The 16,019-nt window shown below is 35.0% G+C and overlaps 1 protein-coding gene across 1 annotated transcript; it reads left to right on the top strand.

Moving 5' to 3' along the window:
- Nucleotides 1-1,187: 1,187 nt before the first annotated feature.
- On the top strand, nucleotides 1,188-10,314 carry LOC129266045 (uncharacterized). The gene is made up of 5 exons (XM_054903926.2): nucleotides 1,188-2,063; nucleotides 5,485-5,643; nucleotides 6,237-6,452; nucleotides 7,960-8,130; nucleotides 8,535-10,314. The coding sequence occupies exons 1-5, from the start codon at nucleotides 1,991-1,993 to the stop codon at nucleotides 8,618-8,620; spliced, it is 705 nt and encodes a 234-aa protein (XP_054759901.2). The 5' UTR covers nucleotides 1,188-1,990; the 3' UTR covers nucleotides 8,621-10,314.
- Nucleotides 10,315-16,019: the final 5,705 nt, after the last annotated feature.

Here is a 16,019-nt window from a genome sequence, read left to right as displayed (position 1 = left end):
ATTACTGAGTAATAATTGAAATTTTAAATAATCTAGGCATTGTGATCTTCTGCTTATGTTTATAATAACTTTTTGTTGTTGTCATATATGTATAATATTCTCTTTGCTTTTTATGTGTATAATTATATCACTTGTAATTTTTGGATTTTGTTGGGGTAACGATTATAAAAGGAATCTCTTCCTTTCTGCTACCCCTTACACTCTCATTATGTTTATACATTTTGTTTTGTTATTATAGTTATCATATTTATCTCACTTTTTGTAATACTTATATAAATTTTGTAATGTGTTTTTATGACGTATGTTGAATAACTTTGAATTGAATTGACTTTAATTAATTGCAATAAAACATTCAAACTTTTCAGTTTAGTGAAGCAATTTGGAAGTGATAGGTAATGAAAAGTAGCCATGCAGCAACATGAAAATATGAAACATGCAAGATGTCTTTGTTTTCAGTCTTTTATCTTAGTGTCTAGACTTTTACCCTTTAAATTAAATTAAAGGGCAAGTTGAAGAAGAAATTGCAATTAAACACAAGACAAACAATCTAATGCAACTTGTTTTTCAACCAATCAGAGTTCACATTTGGGACTTCCGTGATTTTTGGAGCCCCATGAATCATTTATATCATGAGTGAACAAGAATTCATTGTCTTTGCTATGTCCATAAATAATTTTTATGATAATTTCTTCAGGACCAGGTCTTGGGTACAGGTAATATTTTGACTGGAGAACAGTGGAATAGTCTTTAAATATTGTTTACAATGGAACATCACACAGCATAACCTACCAAGAAAACAATCATTCCCCTTATTGGCCCAACAATAAACAAAAGTCTATTATCACGCAAGGAGTGTTATGGTGTTCGGTGTACCAAAACAAAGAACATTGTTGATAATTTATCTGAGCGAGAATAAAGCAATTAATCACTGAAAATGAAATATTATTGCGATAACTCCCATTTGTCTTGTGTTAAAAAGGATCGTCTGTGTTTGTTAGGTAGTGATATTTAACTTTCTTGTTTGTAATTTCTCCTAAAACGTTTCTTATCTCAAGTGGAAAAGCTGGCATTATTTGCTGAATCAATGTTTGACGTCTCTTGCACGATTTGTTTCGAGTTTGGCGTCTACAAATGTTACATAACGGTAACCCGCACCCAGTTGCCTAAACTATTTCAGTGCTAAAGATAATTCTAGAACACGAAAGAGAGAGAGGGGGGGATCATATTCAGACCTTTTTGGAGGGTGATAATATTTTATTTTCTTATGTTTTTTTTTTCTTTTGATATTTCCTGAGTGAACACTTTGTGGTGAATTTAAGGTCATAATTTGATGATGAATTCGGGTTCAATTCCTTTTGTTTCCAGTATAAATATTCTTTTGTGTGACAGGAATAAAATTGAAATATATCATTTTGTATGGCTTTTTTCGGAAAGAAATTAATTACTTGTAAAAACACATGATTAATGAGCAAGGAAATCTCTGTACAACAACAGCAACTACTACTACTACTACATGCAGGGACCTGGGAACGATTTCTAGGGGTTGCTGGTTTGGATAGTAATGATAACCAATAATAAAAAACAACATAAAATATATATCAATTGGACATTCACCCTGCATGGGTTCCGTTTTATACAGACTTGTTATAATAACAAATAATATCAATTTCTATGACAAATCTTCTATCAGCCAAACAAAATTAATGATTTTAGTAGCTTTAAACTATTATTGTCAATTGTTATTATAACGAGTTTTATGAAACGGGGCCCTGCTTGTGTTGGTAAAAGAAGCCAACTCATCCCGTAAGATCTCTCCATCCCCCCCCCCCCCGCCCCCGCACCCGACTCCCCAACCTCTTTTGTTTACATCTGAATCCTAATAAGAAATCTGGAGAAGCCATATCAGATCATCGAGCCAGTCTCTCTCCAAACTCTCCTCCTGAAAACACTTACTGTTTAAATCCTCCTTGAAGTTAAGATAGAAACAAAGATGGTGCGATTTGGTTGTGTCCTTTTGGCGTTTTATACGATTGCTTCGTTTTCTGTGCATGGAGCATCAATAGGTAAGTTTCATTTTTATTGTCAAGAAGTCCTACTTTGATTTATAATATTATATATACTTTCTTTTATTTGCATTCCGCAGAGTGGATATGGAGCATTATAAATATCACCTATTATTATTACCATATTACTACCATTATTATCATCATCATCATTATTATTATCATTATTATTATTATTATTATCATTATTTTTAACCCTCGAACAGAATCGAAATAAATTCGTATTGCTGGGAATGCTGCACTTTATAACTGTGATAATCGGTACAATATTACTTGTTAAAAAAATGCAAGAGAAATTGCAAGGGGTGGAATATAAATAATCAGATTCGTTATATTGCGAAATAACACTAACTTATTTTACCCCCACCCCCCTCCCCCATGCACGCACATCGATTCCATTATTGCGATTTATGTTCCACCCCTCGCACTTTCTCTCGCATCATTTTATTTATTTCACAGGAGTGAAAATGTACCGATTATCTCTTCATTATCCCCCTATCTAGGCAGGGGGTCTCGAAGGTATAAAAACATTTCGGGCAATATCTTTGCCACGCGATTTTTTTTTTTTTTTTTTTTTTTTTTGGGGGGGGGGGGCAAATTTGAGGCCACATTTTCGACGCCCGGGTACACGGTTCCGAAATTACGCAACATTTTGTAAGTGCTTTTCAGACCCAAAATTGCACATAAGAAATTGCCAAAAAAAGAATTAATACATAGGAGAATGATATCTGATATCGCATTTTTTTCACGTACATTTGCTAAGAATACCACAACAGGGGCGGCGGAACCGGGGTGAGCAGGGACACTACCCCCCCCCCCCCCCCCCAAAAAAAAACAAAAAAAAAAACATAAGTATTAAATTCCCGTAGGAAAAAATGCCTTTTTCAAAATGAAATACCATACCCTATTTGAAGTAAAGCATGATACATGTTTTAAGTAAGAAAATCACAAAAAATTTGGCTCGCGCTTATTTCGCGCTCGCATCAATTATTGTTCTCATCCTGTTCATGGTTACAAAAATGCTTAGATTTCATGAAATAAATTTCTGTAAATTTTGTCCCAGACATCTTGCGTGCCAATTTTAGGCGCGATCGTGCAGTCGACAGCCAAAATCTCAAGGGGGGGGGGGCTAGATAGGGTCAAACTGATTTCCGATGATGCCGCATGTCATATTTTACCTTTTGAAAATGATTTTAGTATGTAGATTATTCGAATGATAAGCAAACTGCAGAGAGTGCAAAACACATGCATGTGCACGTTTAATATGTCGTCTTCCCAAATTCTCTCCTGTCACCCCACTATTGAGAGAATTACACTGGTAACCTGTCTGGCAAACAGTGGCGTAACAGGCGGGGGCAGGGGGGGGCAAGCTGCCCCCCCCCTGGCGGATTTCACCGGGAAAATAAAAGAAAAACGGGAAAAAGAAAAAAAAAAGGAGGGAGAAGAAAAGGGAAAGGGAAAGGGGAAGAAAAGGGAAAGGGGAAGAAAATGGGAAAAGGAAAGGAGGACGAGGAAAGGGAAAAGCGAAAAGAAAACGAAGAAAACTTTTTTTAATGGAAAAGGAAAGAAAGCGGGAAAATGTAAGAAAGAAGAACATTTGAGAAAGAACAAATTCTGAAATAGGCCTATATGTATGCCATAGCATAATGGGAAATAAATCAAAAGATGACAAATTGACAAACAATAGCGGGAATCGAAGGTAGAATGGAATTAGTCAAAAGCTTAAGTGGAAAACAAAGAAAAGGGACAAGAAAAAAAAAATAACACAACCGGGCTGCCGATGATTGAAATTAAAGAGCGGGAAGAAAGATGGACTGCATACAACATTCTGCTATAAGCTTGCTAAATTTTATGAAATAAGCTACCTTTGTCCCAGACCCCACGCAGTAGGGGCTCTTCATTTATAACCTTCAAATGGCTCTATAACGCCCCCCCCCCCCCCCGCTCAATCACGTTCAATCATTGGCATACAGGGGCGGGGGGATCTTGGTTCCACATCCAAGAATAAATAAAAGAAATTATAGGAGACAACGTATAATGAAATGAATGGAAACAATGAAATGTGTTATTTGCTGAATATAATGGGAAAATCTATCACATAATTAGAATTTGATTTCATTAGGCTATTTTTTTTCCAGCTCGCTTTGCACGCTGGCGACTATTTACAAATTTTTCCATCATTGCTATGTTTTGCCCCCTCAAAATATTTGGTTCATTACGCAACTGGGTTGAATAAATGTGTTGTGTAAAAGCTATATTCTATATATGCCCGCGATTTGATTAAAATAGCGGCAGTCTGAGAGGTTTAAATGGCTTTGATATCAAGAAGTTCCGGGGGCTCCGCCCCGGACCCCAACCGTACAGCACTGCGTATGGAAGGGTTGGGCCATGACCCCAAAACTTTTACAGACAAGAACAAAAAAGAAAAGCAAAGGAAAAGTGTAGGATATGATTTTATTTACTGAATATAATGTCAAAAAATAGCTCAAAGTTAGATTCTCATGAAAAGGTGATTTTTTTCTCGCTCGCTTCGCTCGCTTTTTAGCACATGTGCTATACTGCGCCCCTCTTTTTTTTTTTTTACTCTTCACGCTAATGCCGCAAAGAATCCTGTTCACAGTGGCGTACAGACCACAAAAAAAGTAATCTATAGAGAGAAGAGTGAAATATATTATTCTCTGGATATCATGTCAATATCTATCACAAAATTGGATTTTTGTATAAAAAAGGTCAACATTTTTGCTCACTCGCTCGCAACTTTTTTTAAAGATAAATTCTGCCCGATACGCAATATCTGGCCTTAAAATAGTCGCCTCATTACACCACTACGCCTGTTCATACCATGATATCACCGGGAAATGTTTGGCTCTTGTCCCCCCCCCCCCCCTGGCCACCGACCCCTGTTACACCGCTGCCGGCAAAGAATCACATTTAAGATTAGGCCCCAAGTTATATCTCGGATCTCTTGAAATTGAAATCCCGATCTCATGACCATTACCTTCGTAGCTCACATACACTCACATTGCAAGTACCCCCACACAAGACTAAAGCAACACTAGGAGATATGTCATTTCTGATGTCAGCCCCACGACTGTAGAACAAACTTCCACTCGACATAAGGAATTCAACAAGTTTACATAATTTCAAGTTAAAATTAAAAACCTATCTATTCCAATAGTACGTACAGCACCTAGGAAGCTCTTGCAGCGCAATAGAATATATAGAAATAGTTTTGCGCTATATAAATGCATATTATTATTATAATATGCTTACATTCTTCAAATTATTATCCACCGCATGCTGTAACACGTTTCGACTATTATGCTCGTAAAAAGGGTCTTATTTTCTTACTTTTTGTGACATACGAGATTATAGTAAAAAATAATTACTGTTTATATCCATGTAATCATTATTTCAACAGGTAAACGTACGAAGCGTGAAACATGTGGAGTCATGATGATTCGCACGAATAATTGCAGTAACCATGGTTACTGTCGCGTAGACAACATCGGACCTCATTGTATGTGTTACGAAGGATGGGGTGGTTATCTCTGTCAGGATGCCATCAATACACCACAAGGTAAATCTACACCCTCCCATGCACCCCCATTCTTCCATCCCCCTCCCACCACCACCACCCCCACCTGACTCCATGCCAGGCCTGCTCCATCCCTTTGTCACCCATGCCAAACACTCCACCCTCCCTCCTCTCATCCTCACTCCTGTATTTTTTTTTATTTTCTCTCTCTCTTTCTTCATTTCATGGTCAATCTTGTTCTTTATCATCATTTTGTATACCTTGATCTGATTACTCTCCGTGTGTAAACTTCATGATGAAATGAAAAGATTAATTACTGAGACAGCATGTCATTTCTCAAGGACAGTTAATCTCTTTCTTAATTCTTCTGATTGTACAATTCCAGACTATTTTATTACAGAAGTCGCTCAGGAATTTCTTCAAAATGCGAATTTCAAAAATATCAAACATTTCTGGTAAATGTTTTTTTCAGCCCTTATATCGAACTGTAAAATAAATGAATAAAAAGGGAACAAAGAAAAATAAATAACCGCGAAGTCCTGCCAAATCACTTATGTCAATATTTTTTTCCCGACACCATTGGGGCTTGTAAAAAATAAGTTTGACTGTACTATATACACCCGTGTATTTCATAGGAGAGAGGAGCCCCCTGGTCGATGACGACGGCAATAACGACGACGGTGATAGTGAAGATGATGACGATGTTGCACAAGTGACAGAAGAAACCAGACGACCAGAGGTCACAACCCAAGCAATGAACGAAGAAACGACTGTAGACCAAGACAACGACGGCGACGATGATGGTGACGATGACGAGGTGATGAGAACAGAACGTCCTAACTCTACACAAGGTAGGAGTTTTATGAATAGAGAGTTCTTTCAATCTTTATTGATCAAAGTATAAATTACAATATAAATCAAACAAATCAACAAGCTATTTACATGATTAAACAGAGCAGCACTTAAGTATGTATAAGTTTGTAGAGACAGATACATAAGACAAATTAAATATCAAAATCTCCGTGTTTTTTTTATGTACAGGTAAACGCCCAAAAATATTCAATATCCTTAATGCCTTTGATACGAGCTTTGAATTTCACAATATCGGGGGTTTTTTAATTAAATTTTCAAAAGTGAACATAGTATTTGAAAGCAAGGAAAATGAATGTTAAAAAATTATCACCTTGAATACCAAATATCTTTACAAAAGAGGAAATGATTATATTCGTTGTTTTTGGTTTATTATAGATAAAAGATCGTCCCACACAATGTTAACAACCGGACAATCAAAAAAATATGTACAATTGTTTCAGGGTCTCTTTTACAGAATGAACAGTTTGGGGAATATTTTCTCTTGATTTTAAATAAAAATGCATTAAGGGCTATTGTCTTATGGAAGATCTTGAAATAAATTATCTGAGGCGGCTATCAATAGTACTCTTAAAATTCAGCAAATGTATTTTCTCCCAGTCTTGCGAGCAAATATTCTTATTATTCTGTTTGTATTTACTTGTTTGTGAATACATTGAATTTTTCTTTATTAATGTATTCAGCATTTGTTATTTATGTTTTTTATTTATTTATCCAATCGTTAATATATGATATCTATTCATTTAATCATTTTGCCATTTAGCTATTATTTTTTATTTATTGATCATACATATAGATCGAGAAAATAAATTACAACTTTTCCCACGATATCTTTTTCTCTCATCCGTTTTTAGTACTGTTCATAAGTTATTGAGCCGGGTGGATTTGGATTTGATGCATTTAACAAACTAGTAAAAATTTGAAATGGTTATGATCGTGCCCTTTTCAACTAAAAAATGTATGTACCAACATTTCACACATTTGCACTGAGATTTTATGAAACGAGGACTGCAAGGTTTATTTGTTTTGTGGTGAGTTATTTTTTTTTTTTTTTAATCCTATTGGCCTGTATGATTTTAGTTTATATTATTTTTTACCTTCTCGCATATGTTTAGACCACACTGGACAGTGGCGGATTGAGGGGGAGGCAAATTCGGCCCGTGCCCCCCTTTTGAGAGCCTTTATCATTTTTTTAATGTAAATATGGCGTACTTACACAATAGGTCCCGCATTTGAAAGTCACAGCATGTATTTTTAATCGGAATATGTCGTTCGTACATAAATGAGGACCATTTTTTTTGCATGTCCAATTTTCCTCGGGAAAATGTGCCCCCGGCCCCCTTTGAAAAATGCTGGATCCGCCCCTGATACTGGATATTGTTTACCTCCATTGACCACCCCCCCCCCCCCATCCCTGTACCCCGGTCATTTTATGTGGTTTTTGCGTATATTTTGTTTGCAATATTTTTAACATTTGTTTTCTCCCAGATGGAGGTGCTATTGGTGGAGATGAAGGAGATCGTGTAGCATTCCTATGTGATGAGCTCTATGCTGGAACCAATACATGTAGTAACAGACAAGGTCATTGTTCTGTGGATGGCATTGGAGCTTTCTGTCAGTGTAACATTGGATTCATAGGAGTTGCGTGCCAATACAGAGGTAATAACAGATCAGGTGTTTTATATCATTGAATTTCATCAAAATAGATGTGTTTTTTAAGGGCAAGTCACCCCAACGAAATGTTGATTCGAAGAAAAATCAAACAGGCATAAAATTATAACAGAACTGTCATTATAATCGAGCCGTAAAATATTCCCCGGGAAAATATTGTTTTAGCGGAGAATGTCGTTCATATGCAAGTGAATGCCGTTTTGTTGTTGTTTTGTTTTGTTGGGTTTTTTTTGTCAAATATTTCTGGACAAAAATGCACCCCCCTGGAAAATCCTTGATCCGCCCCTGCAGACAAGCATAATAGCACTGTTTTTAATACAAATTTTCAATATGTCCTTTCTCTTAACTAACTTTTTCATCTCCGTTTGTTTCCATTTCTTGTATCTCATCAGCCGAGAATGTCGCCCAGGTTCTGCAAGCTTTAATTGGCATGATGCGTGATCCACACTATCGAGTCATCGGCGGCTTTACTCCATAAGATAACATTTGATTGCCTACATCATTATACATCATTCGCATTATTATAGTCGAATCTTAGGAGCTGTATATCACACGTCTGTTTTTTATTGGCAACTCCTAGGTTTTACCTTCCCATTGTAATCTAACGAAGTACATGTATTTACAGCAAGTTGTTGTTCTCTTACCTCAGTACGAACGATACTATTTTCGATATCAGTATACACTACTAGTAGCAGATTTACCTTTCTGCTATAAGAGGGGGTTTGACACCATTTGGTTTGACATGCGCAGAGTCAGGAATTTTCTGAATATTTGACAAGCCCCCCCCCCCCTCCCCACACCCAACAGTCATCACCTAAAATGAAGGGCGTTTGGTCTCCAGAAAAAAAGACAACCCCCCCCCCCCAAAAAAAAAAAAAAAAACATCACTCCCAAATGCCATTTCGGGTTCATCTCTTTTACCTGGGATGCGACTGCGTCCTAAACCACCAGTACCCCCATAGATCCATCACTCACTCTTTTTCTTCCAGGGAGCCCAAGTGGAGGAGATTAAACCTATACCTCTCCCGATCGGTTGAATCGAATTGAAAAGTGTAAGGTAGCTTATTCCAAAAGTAACACTTTGTTAAATTTGGCTAAATTCTTGTGCTATATGAGGCTAGCTATTCGGAAAAATAAAGAAGATTCTAAAGATATGCAAGTGTATATATTCATTAAAATCAATTATTGTCTATTTACGATCAATTTGTTTCGGTCTTTCGTGGACTTAAACTATTACCTTGTAAGTGTATGTAGTGCTTTAAATTATGCAACAAAAATATATATACATATTTCCATCATGTTCTCTGTAACACGAGTGTAACCAGAAGTGGATTATTAATTATTTTGTTTTATATGTCAAAAGTGATTAGATAACCCTATATCCAACAGTATTGTCTGAAGATATTTACCTTTATAACACAAAAATTGTTAAAATTCACACTGTATGTCTAAAGGCAACCGCACACCGTACGACTGGTCGGCGACTCGATTTCAGAATAAAATGTAGTAGAATTTGATGCTATATATTGAGACTTGGAATATCTTACTGTGTAATGTTCTAAATCATCGTACGAATACCTATGTTCAAATCTGTGACTATGCTATCATCCGGCTCCTTAGAATAAAAGCGAATTCAATATCTAGTCGTAATGACGTCATAGCAGTCGTATGATTGACTACGATTTGAAACTAATTTGGCCTTTACTCAAAAATAAAAGCTTGCAATCTTTCAAAATGGTTATATTAGTATTCTTTCAATTGATTTCAACCTCAAATAAAATGATATGTCCCATTCACATTTTCAGAAAATAAGCAAAATGCGATTTGTTCCAAAATCGGATCGCGAACAGTCGTAAGGTGTGCGGTGGCCTTAACATCATGATAGCCAATCACATTGTATTTGGTGGCACTTTGTCAGTTTCTATCATGCTTGGGGTCCTTATATAACGATCACATTGCAGTTTCATTTGAAATTTTGAAGACAGTAAAACAAAACTCTTTCAGGTCACTTTGGCCCTTATTTTGAAAAATATTATCCTCTCACATGGTCATAAAACTCACACGCATGAATTGTATTGCCGGGTCTTTTATCATCATTTAGTTAAGCTACCAAAATAAAACTACATTATTACAGATTATATTAAAGGAAAAATTATTATCCAGGTCTATGAATTTTGGAAGCTTCCACTTGATTTGAATGCCATTTGGTTAAATCGAACGATTGAGGTTTGTATAGATTGATAAGTCAGAGTAATGATTGATTGATGAATGGTTTATTGATTCATTCATTCATTCGTTCATTCATTTAATCATTCATTCATTCATACATTCATTAATTCATACATTCATTTATTCATTCATTCATTAATTGACTGATTGATTGATTGATTGATTGATTGATTGATTAGTTGGTTGGTATTTTTGATTGGTTGATCCACTGATTACTTACTTGCTAGCTTACTTTATTTATGTTTATGGAAACTCTGAATGAAAAAGATAAACTGGATGATTGATTGTTTGAGTGATTGCTGGTTAATTGTTTGAGTTATTGAATGACTGGCTGATTGTTTGGTTGCCTGTTTTATTGAATGATAAATTAATTGATTAATTAATATTGATTGACTGCATAACTGATTAATCAATAAAATTTAATGTATATATTAATTGATTGACTAATTGATTGATTGATTGATGGATTGATTGACTGATTGATTAATTGTTTTTCTAACAATAAATGACTGCACACGTTAGTGTCAATATGTATTTTCATCTATTTCTATCATTTTGGTGAAAATAAAAGAGATAAAAGAGCATTGTAAAGAGATGTTACGTACAAACATAGACGCTGAGACGCAAGCACAAACGTATTAGCTCTTGAATGAAAAAAAAATTGGGAACTAAAGATAGTTTCTCTTTTTTATGAAGTACTTTTGATGAAAAGTATACTCAATCGGGTTACTTAATATACAATCTTATACGTTTAGGGAAGACAAAATAATGTTTAATGTGTGTGGACTATTACAGTGATTTCGATTTCAACATCAATGCCACCCCCTAAAAATATATATCATTATGTTCGGGTACGAGGGAATTGTAATACCGTCACGAAGAAAATTATAGAGCGAAACTTAGCATTTAGAGCAGATCTACAATATTTTTAAAATCTTGAATTAGATAGCCATCAGGAGGATAAACATATAAACTACAAATTAAGTAACATAATCAAAAATCCCTGTATACAGCAAGAGTGGAGAGAAAAAAAGAATGATAAAAATTCACGTTCTTCTCGCTCGCATTGCTTGATTATCATGCATATTTACTAACGGAGATATTTCTGCTGGCTCTTCGCTTCAACCACCATTCACCATGTTCACTGTTATGTTTAGTAAAATACGCATCCTGTTCATCATTGCAAAAAGGCCTTGAAATGTTTCGTTTATAGGTCTGAATATTAAGCATGTTATAAGCACGCGGTTTGCGCTCACATTAGGCTTATTTGATTACAAATGAAATGGTTTCCTCTTAATGAATTCTTACAAAGAGTCCTTAAATTTCCAGGATTTCCAGATCGATATAAATAAACAAAATTTTTAATCGGGCTAGTTGTTTAAAGGTCAAGTCCACCCCAGAAAAATGATGATCTGAATAAATAGAGAAAAATCAAACTAGGAAAACGGTAAAAATTTCATCAAAATCGGATGTAAAATAAGAAAGTTATGACATTTTAAAGTTTCGCTTATTTTTCACAAAACAGTTATGTGCAAATCTCAGTGAAATGCAAATGAGACAGTTGATGATGTCCATAACTCACTATTTCTTTTGTTTTTTTATTGTTTGAATTATACAATATTTAATTTTTTACATATTTGACAATAAGGACCAACTTGACTGAACCATATAGTATTAAAACAACGCTAATTCCACATGTTCCGGGTGGGATTAGTTTTTGTTTCACTTGACAATGAGGAGAAAATTAGAATATTTCAAATTTCATGTAATGAAATACCAAAAAAAAAATAGTGAGTGGATGACGTCATCAGTCTCATCATTTACATACTGACCAGGATTTGCATTTAAGTGTTTTATTAAGCGAAACTTTAAAATGTCATAATTTTCTTATTTTACATGCGATTTTGATGAAATTTTCAATGTTATGCTTGTTGGATTTTTCTCTTTTTATTCAAATCAGCTTATGGTTGGGGTGGACTTGTCCTTTAAATATATTACAAAAAATAATATAAATGTCTCTTTTCAGGTCTAAATAATTATATTTAAAGCTGATTAGGCTTATGAGATCCTTAATCAGGTTAGATACAGGCAGGTCATGGGCGGAAATCTCTCCTTGAAGGTAGGGGGACACAATTGAGTTTTCCGTGTTTATGTTCTACATAATTACTAACTCAAACACACACACATACATATGTATATATATATATGCCTGAAGATCGCACCTCACGTAGGTTGCGTGAAACTCAGAGTTGCAAATAAATTTGATGAACCTCCAGTCAACCTTGTGAACTTGTGTTTATTATATATATATATGTATATATTTATAGTCATTTTTCGAAGAGGGAAGGTATTCCTAACTAAAGATGAAAGGCCTCAATAAATAATGCGAGCGCGAAGCGCGAGCCCAAATATGTTGATATTTCATAAATTGTGACCTGAAAATTGAACATTCTGAACATTTGTTGTTATCATGAACTAAATTCGAACCTACCTAAACCATTAATGCGAGCGCAAAGCACGAGCTGAAGGTTGTTGGTTTTCCAACCTAAAAACTAGACATTCGTAAAACTTTTTCAAATCATGCACAGGATGGAATTACCTAAAAACTGGACATTCGTAACACTTTTTCAAATCATAAACAGAATAGGAATTCAACGCGAGCTGAAATCATTAGATTTTCCAACCTAAATATACTGAACATTCATAGCACTTTAAAAATAATATGTACAGGATAGGAATCTAAACAATTAATGCGAGCGTGAAGCGCGAGCTGACAGTTTTTGATTTTCCAACCTAAAAACTGGAGATTCATAGCACTTTAAAAAGAATATGAACAGGATATGAATCTAAACAATTAATTCGAGCGTGAAGCGCGAGCTGAAAGTTTTTTATTTTCCAACCTAAAAACTGGACATTCTTAGCACTTTAAAAAGAATATGAACAGGATATGAATCTAAACAATGAATGCGAGCGCGAGGTGAAAGTTTTTTATTTTCCAACCTAAATACTGGACATTCATAGCACCTTAAAAAGAATATGAACAGGATAGGAATCTAATCAATTAATGCGAGCGCGAAGCCTAAAAACTGGACATTCTTAGCACATAATAATGAACGGAATAGGAATCTAAACAATGAATGCGAGCGCGAGGTGAAAGTTTTTTATTTTCCAACCTAAATACTGGACATTCATAGCACCTTAAAAAGAATATGAACAGGATAGGAATCTAATCAATTAATGCGAGCGCGAAGCGCGAGCTGAAAGTTTTTGGATTTTCCAACCTTAATACTAGACATTCTTAGTACTTAAAAAAAAATTATGAACAGGATAGGAATCTAAACAATTAATGCGAGCGCGAAGTAAGAGGTGAAAGTTTGTATTCTCCAACCTAAAAACTGGACAATCGTCACGCTTGTTCATATCATGAACATGATAGGAATTTTACTAAACAATATTAGATTCGAGCCCGAAGTGTGTGCTGAAGATATGTCATTTCCGGCCTAAAAATTTGTATTATTAGAATATTTTAAAATCAATGACAGGGTAGCTATCTAACAAAATTTTAATTAATGTGAGCGCGAAGCGTATCCTGATTTTTTTATTTTCCGACCAAAAAAAGTCATCTTCTTTTCACCTTATAGCAATAAACGGGATAGTATCTGACTTAACCATATTACTGATGCGAGCGTGAAGCGCAAAATTATTTTTTTTATATTCAGATCTGAAAACTGGATCTTTCAAGCACTTTGAAATAAAGAACAAGCAGTTTATCTCAATAAGCAATGCGAGCGCAAAGCGCGAGCTATTTTTTTTAATAAAGATTTTAACCTACAAATTATGAAAAAGATGGATATCTTCCTAAATAAATGATTTGATTTTATATATTTCGATCTAAAATGTGAAGAAAAAAAATAAGCACGTTTTGAAATAAAGAGATTGCTGTGTATTATGCAAAGCGCGAGCGAATTTTTATTTTTATACTATGACCTGAAAGTTTTCTTTTTTTCCACTTATTCCCCTCCCCTTCCATCATTTAATTTTCTTCCTCGTCCTATCTTCTTATTTTTCTCCTCACCTTCCTATTTTGCGCCGCCAATAGGGGGCGGACCGCCGCTTCGCCCCCTTGATCTACCTATGATGACCCTCCCGCGGCAGGAATTTTGTGTAAAAATGGAATATAAAAGTCTCGTTAATAGAGTATTTAAAAACAAATTTTGGGGGATTAAACATAGTTAAAATTCACTGCGAAGGATTAATCATAACTGATGAAAACTATTCTTTTTACTGAGTACGCGAACAAAGAAAATATCCTTATATTCCAAAAAATTTGGAATAAAGGGAAAATGAATTGGTTAAACAAAGATATGTTTTTTACGGGTTATGGAACATTCTCGTCTACCATCTATGCTCTAAATTTACTTATAAGCGTCCAGAGGCGATTTTCTTTTTTCGTCATTTTTATTAGTTATGAAATTGACAATGGCCATCGATGTCATCAATGTCATCACTCTTTGGCTGGCATATAGGGCTAGATGCGAGTACGAGAATAGTCGGGCCGGTATGCCTTTTGTTTTCCTATCCAAGTTCTTAATAAAAACTATCTGTTTACATATATTTCGAAATTCGAGGATACATGTGTATAATTTCGATTTTGAATTATATATCTTTTTTCATAATAAAAGACCACAAATAGTAGGGGGGACATTTGATATTATGTCCCCCCTTTCCAAAATGGTAGGGGGGACGCGTCCCCCCTGTACCCCCTGGGATTTCCGCCCATGGATACAGGTAGGTCCATGCCGATGCATGAAATATTTAAAAATTTCACTCGCTAGTGCTTTACTCTTGCAAGAACAGGCCTATATTTGTATTTAAACTTGTAAGATGTATCTATTTTATTTTAAAACTATGGTCTAAAGAACTACCCCCCCCCAAAAAAAAAAAAAAAAAAAAAAAAAACATTCAGGGGCGGTATTCTGAGGTCATTTTATCTTTAAAATATTTTATTTTATCTCTTAAAATGAAATTGGTATTCTGAGATGACATTTTATCTTTCAGATAAAATTTTAAATTTTATCTTGCGTAGAAATTTTATCTTGCGTATCTACAGATAATACGCAACAGGGGAGTGCCTGCGTAGACATATACCCTTCGCGTATCTGGCCATTGCAACGCGGATGATGTGCTTGCGCTCATGTTACTTTGAAGAAAAATAAAATAAACTTAAAAGAGGGTAGGGGCTATTTTATCTCCGCGACGTTGATTTCATCATTATTTCTTGGTGAATTAACTACAAATGTTGACATGAAAATGAAGAAAAATTATATATTTATTGAGAATAATACCTTAACGTTATTCCTGTACAATCAGGAAGTATTTCATGAGACTTTTCTTGACTAATATTGTCTTTGAAATGATGCTTGAAAAGAGGAAATATAGACTTCGAAAAAAGATGAGAGTATTGTCATTTTTTTAAAAAGAAATCTCTGTAAAGACGCGCAAGCGTATATTGCAAGCGTATTTGAAGTCAATAGATTGACGCAATCTCACTCCTTTGCCACACCTCCTGGCGGAATGGATTTTCATTGGTTGAGTGATATGAGAGAGCTATAAAAGCGCATTTTTAATTGGATATTGATTAAAAAATA

This window comes from Lytechinus pictus, chromosome 7, assembly GCF_037042905.1.
Source record: "Lytechinus pictus isolate F3 Inbred chromosome 7, Lp3.0, whole genome shotgun sequence".
Taxonomy (NCBI): Eukaryota; Metazoa; Echinodermata; class Echinoidea; order Temnopleuroida; family Toxopneustidae; genus Lytechinus; species Lytechinus pictus.
The sequence above is the reverse complement of the archived record's forward strand: the minus strand, read 5'-3'. Positions and strand labels throughout refer to the sequence as shown.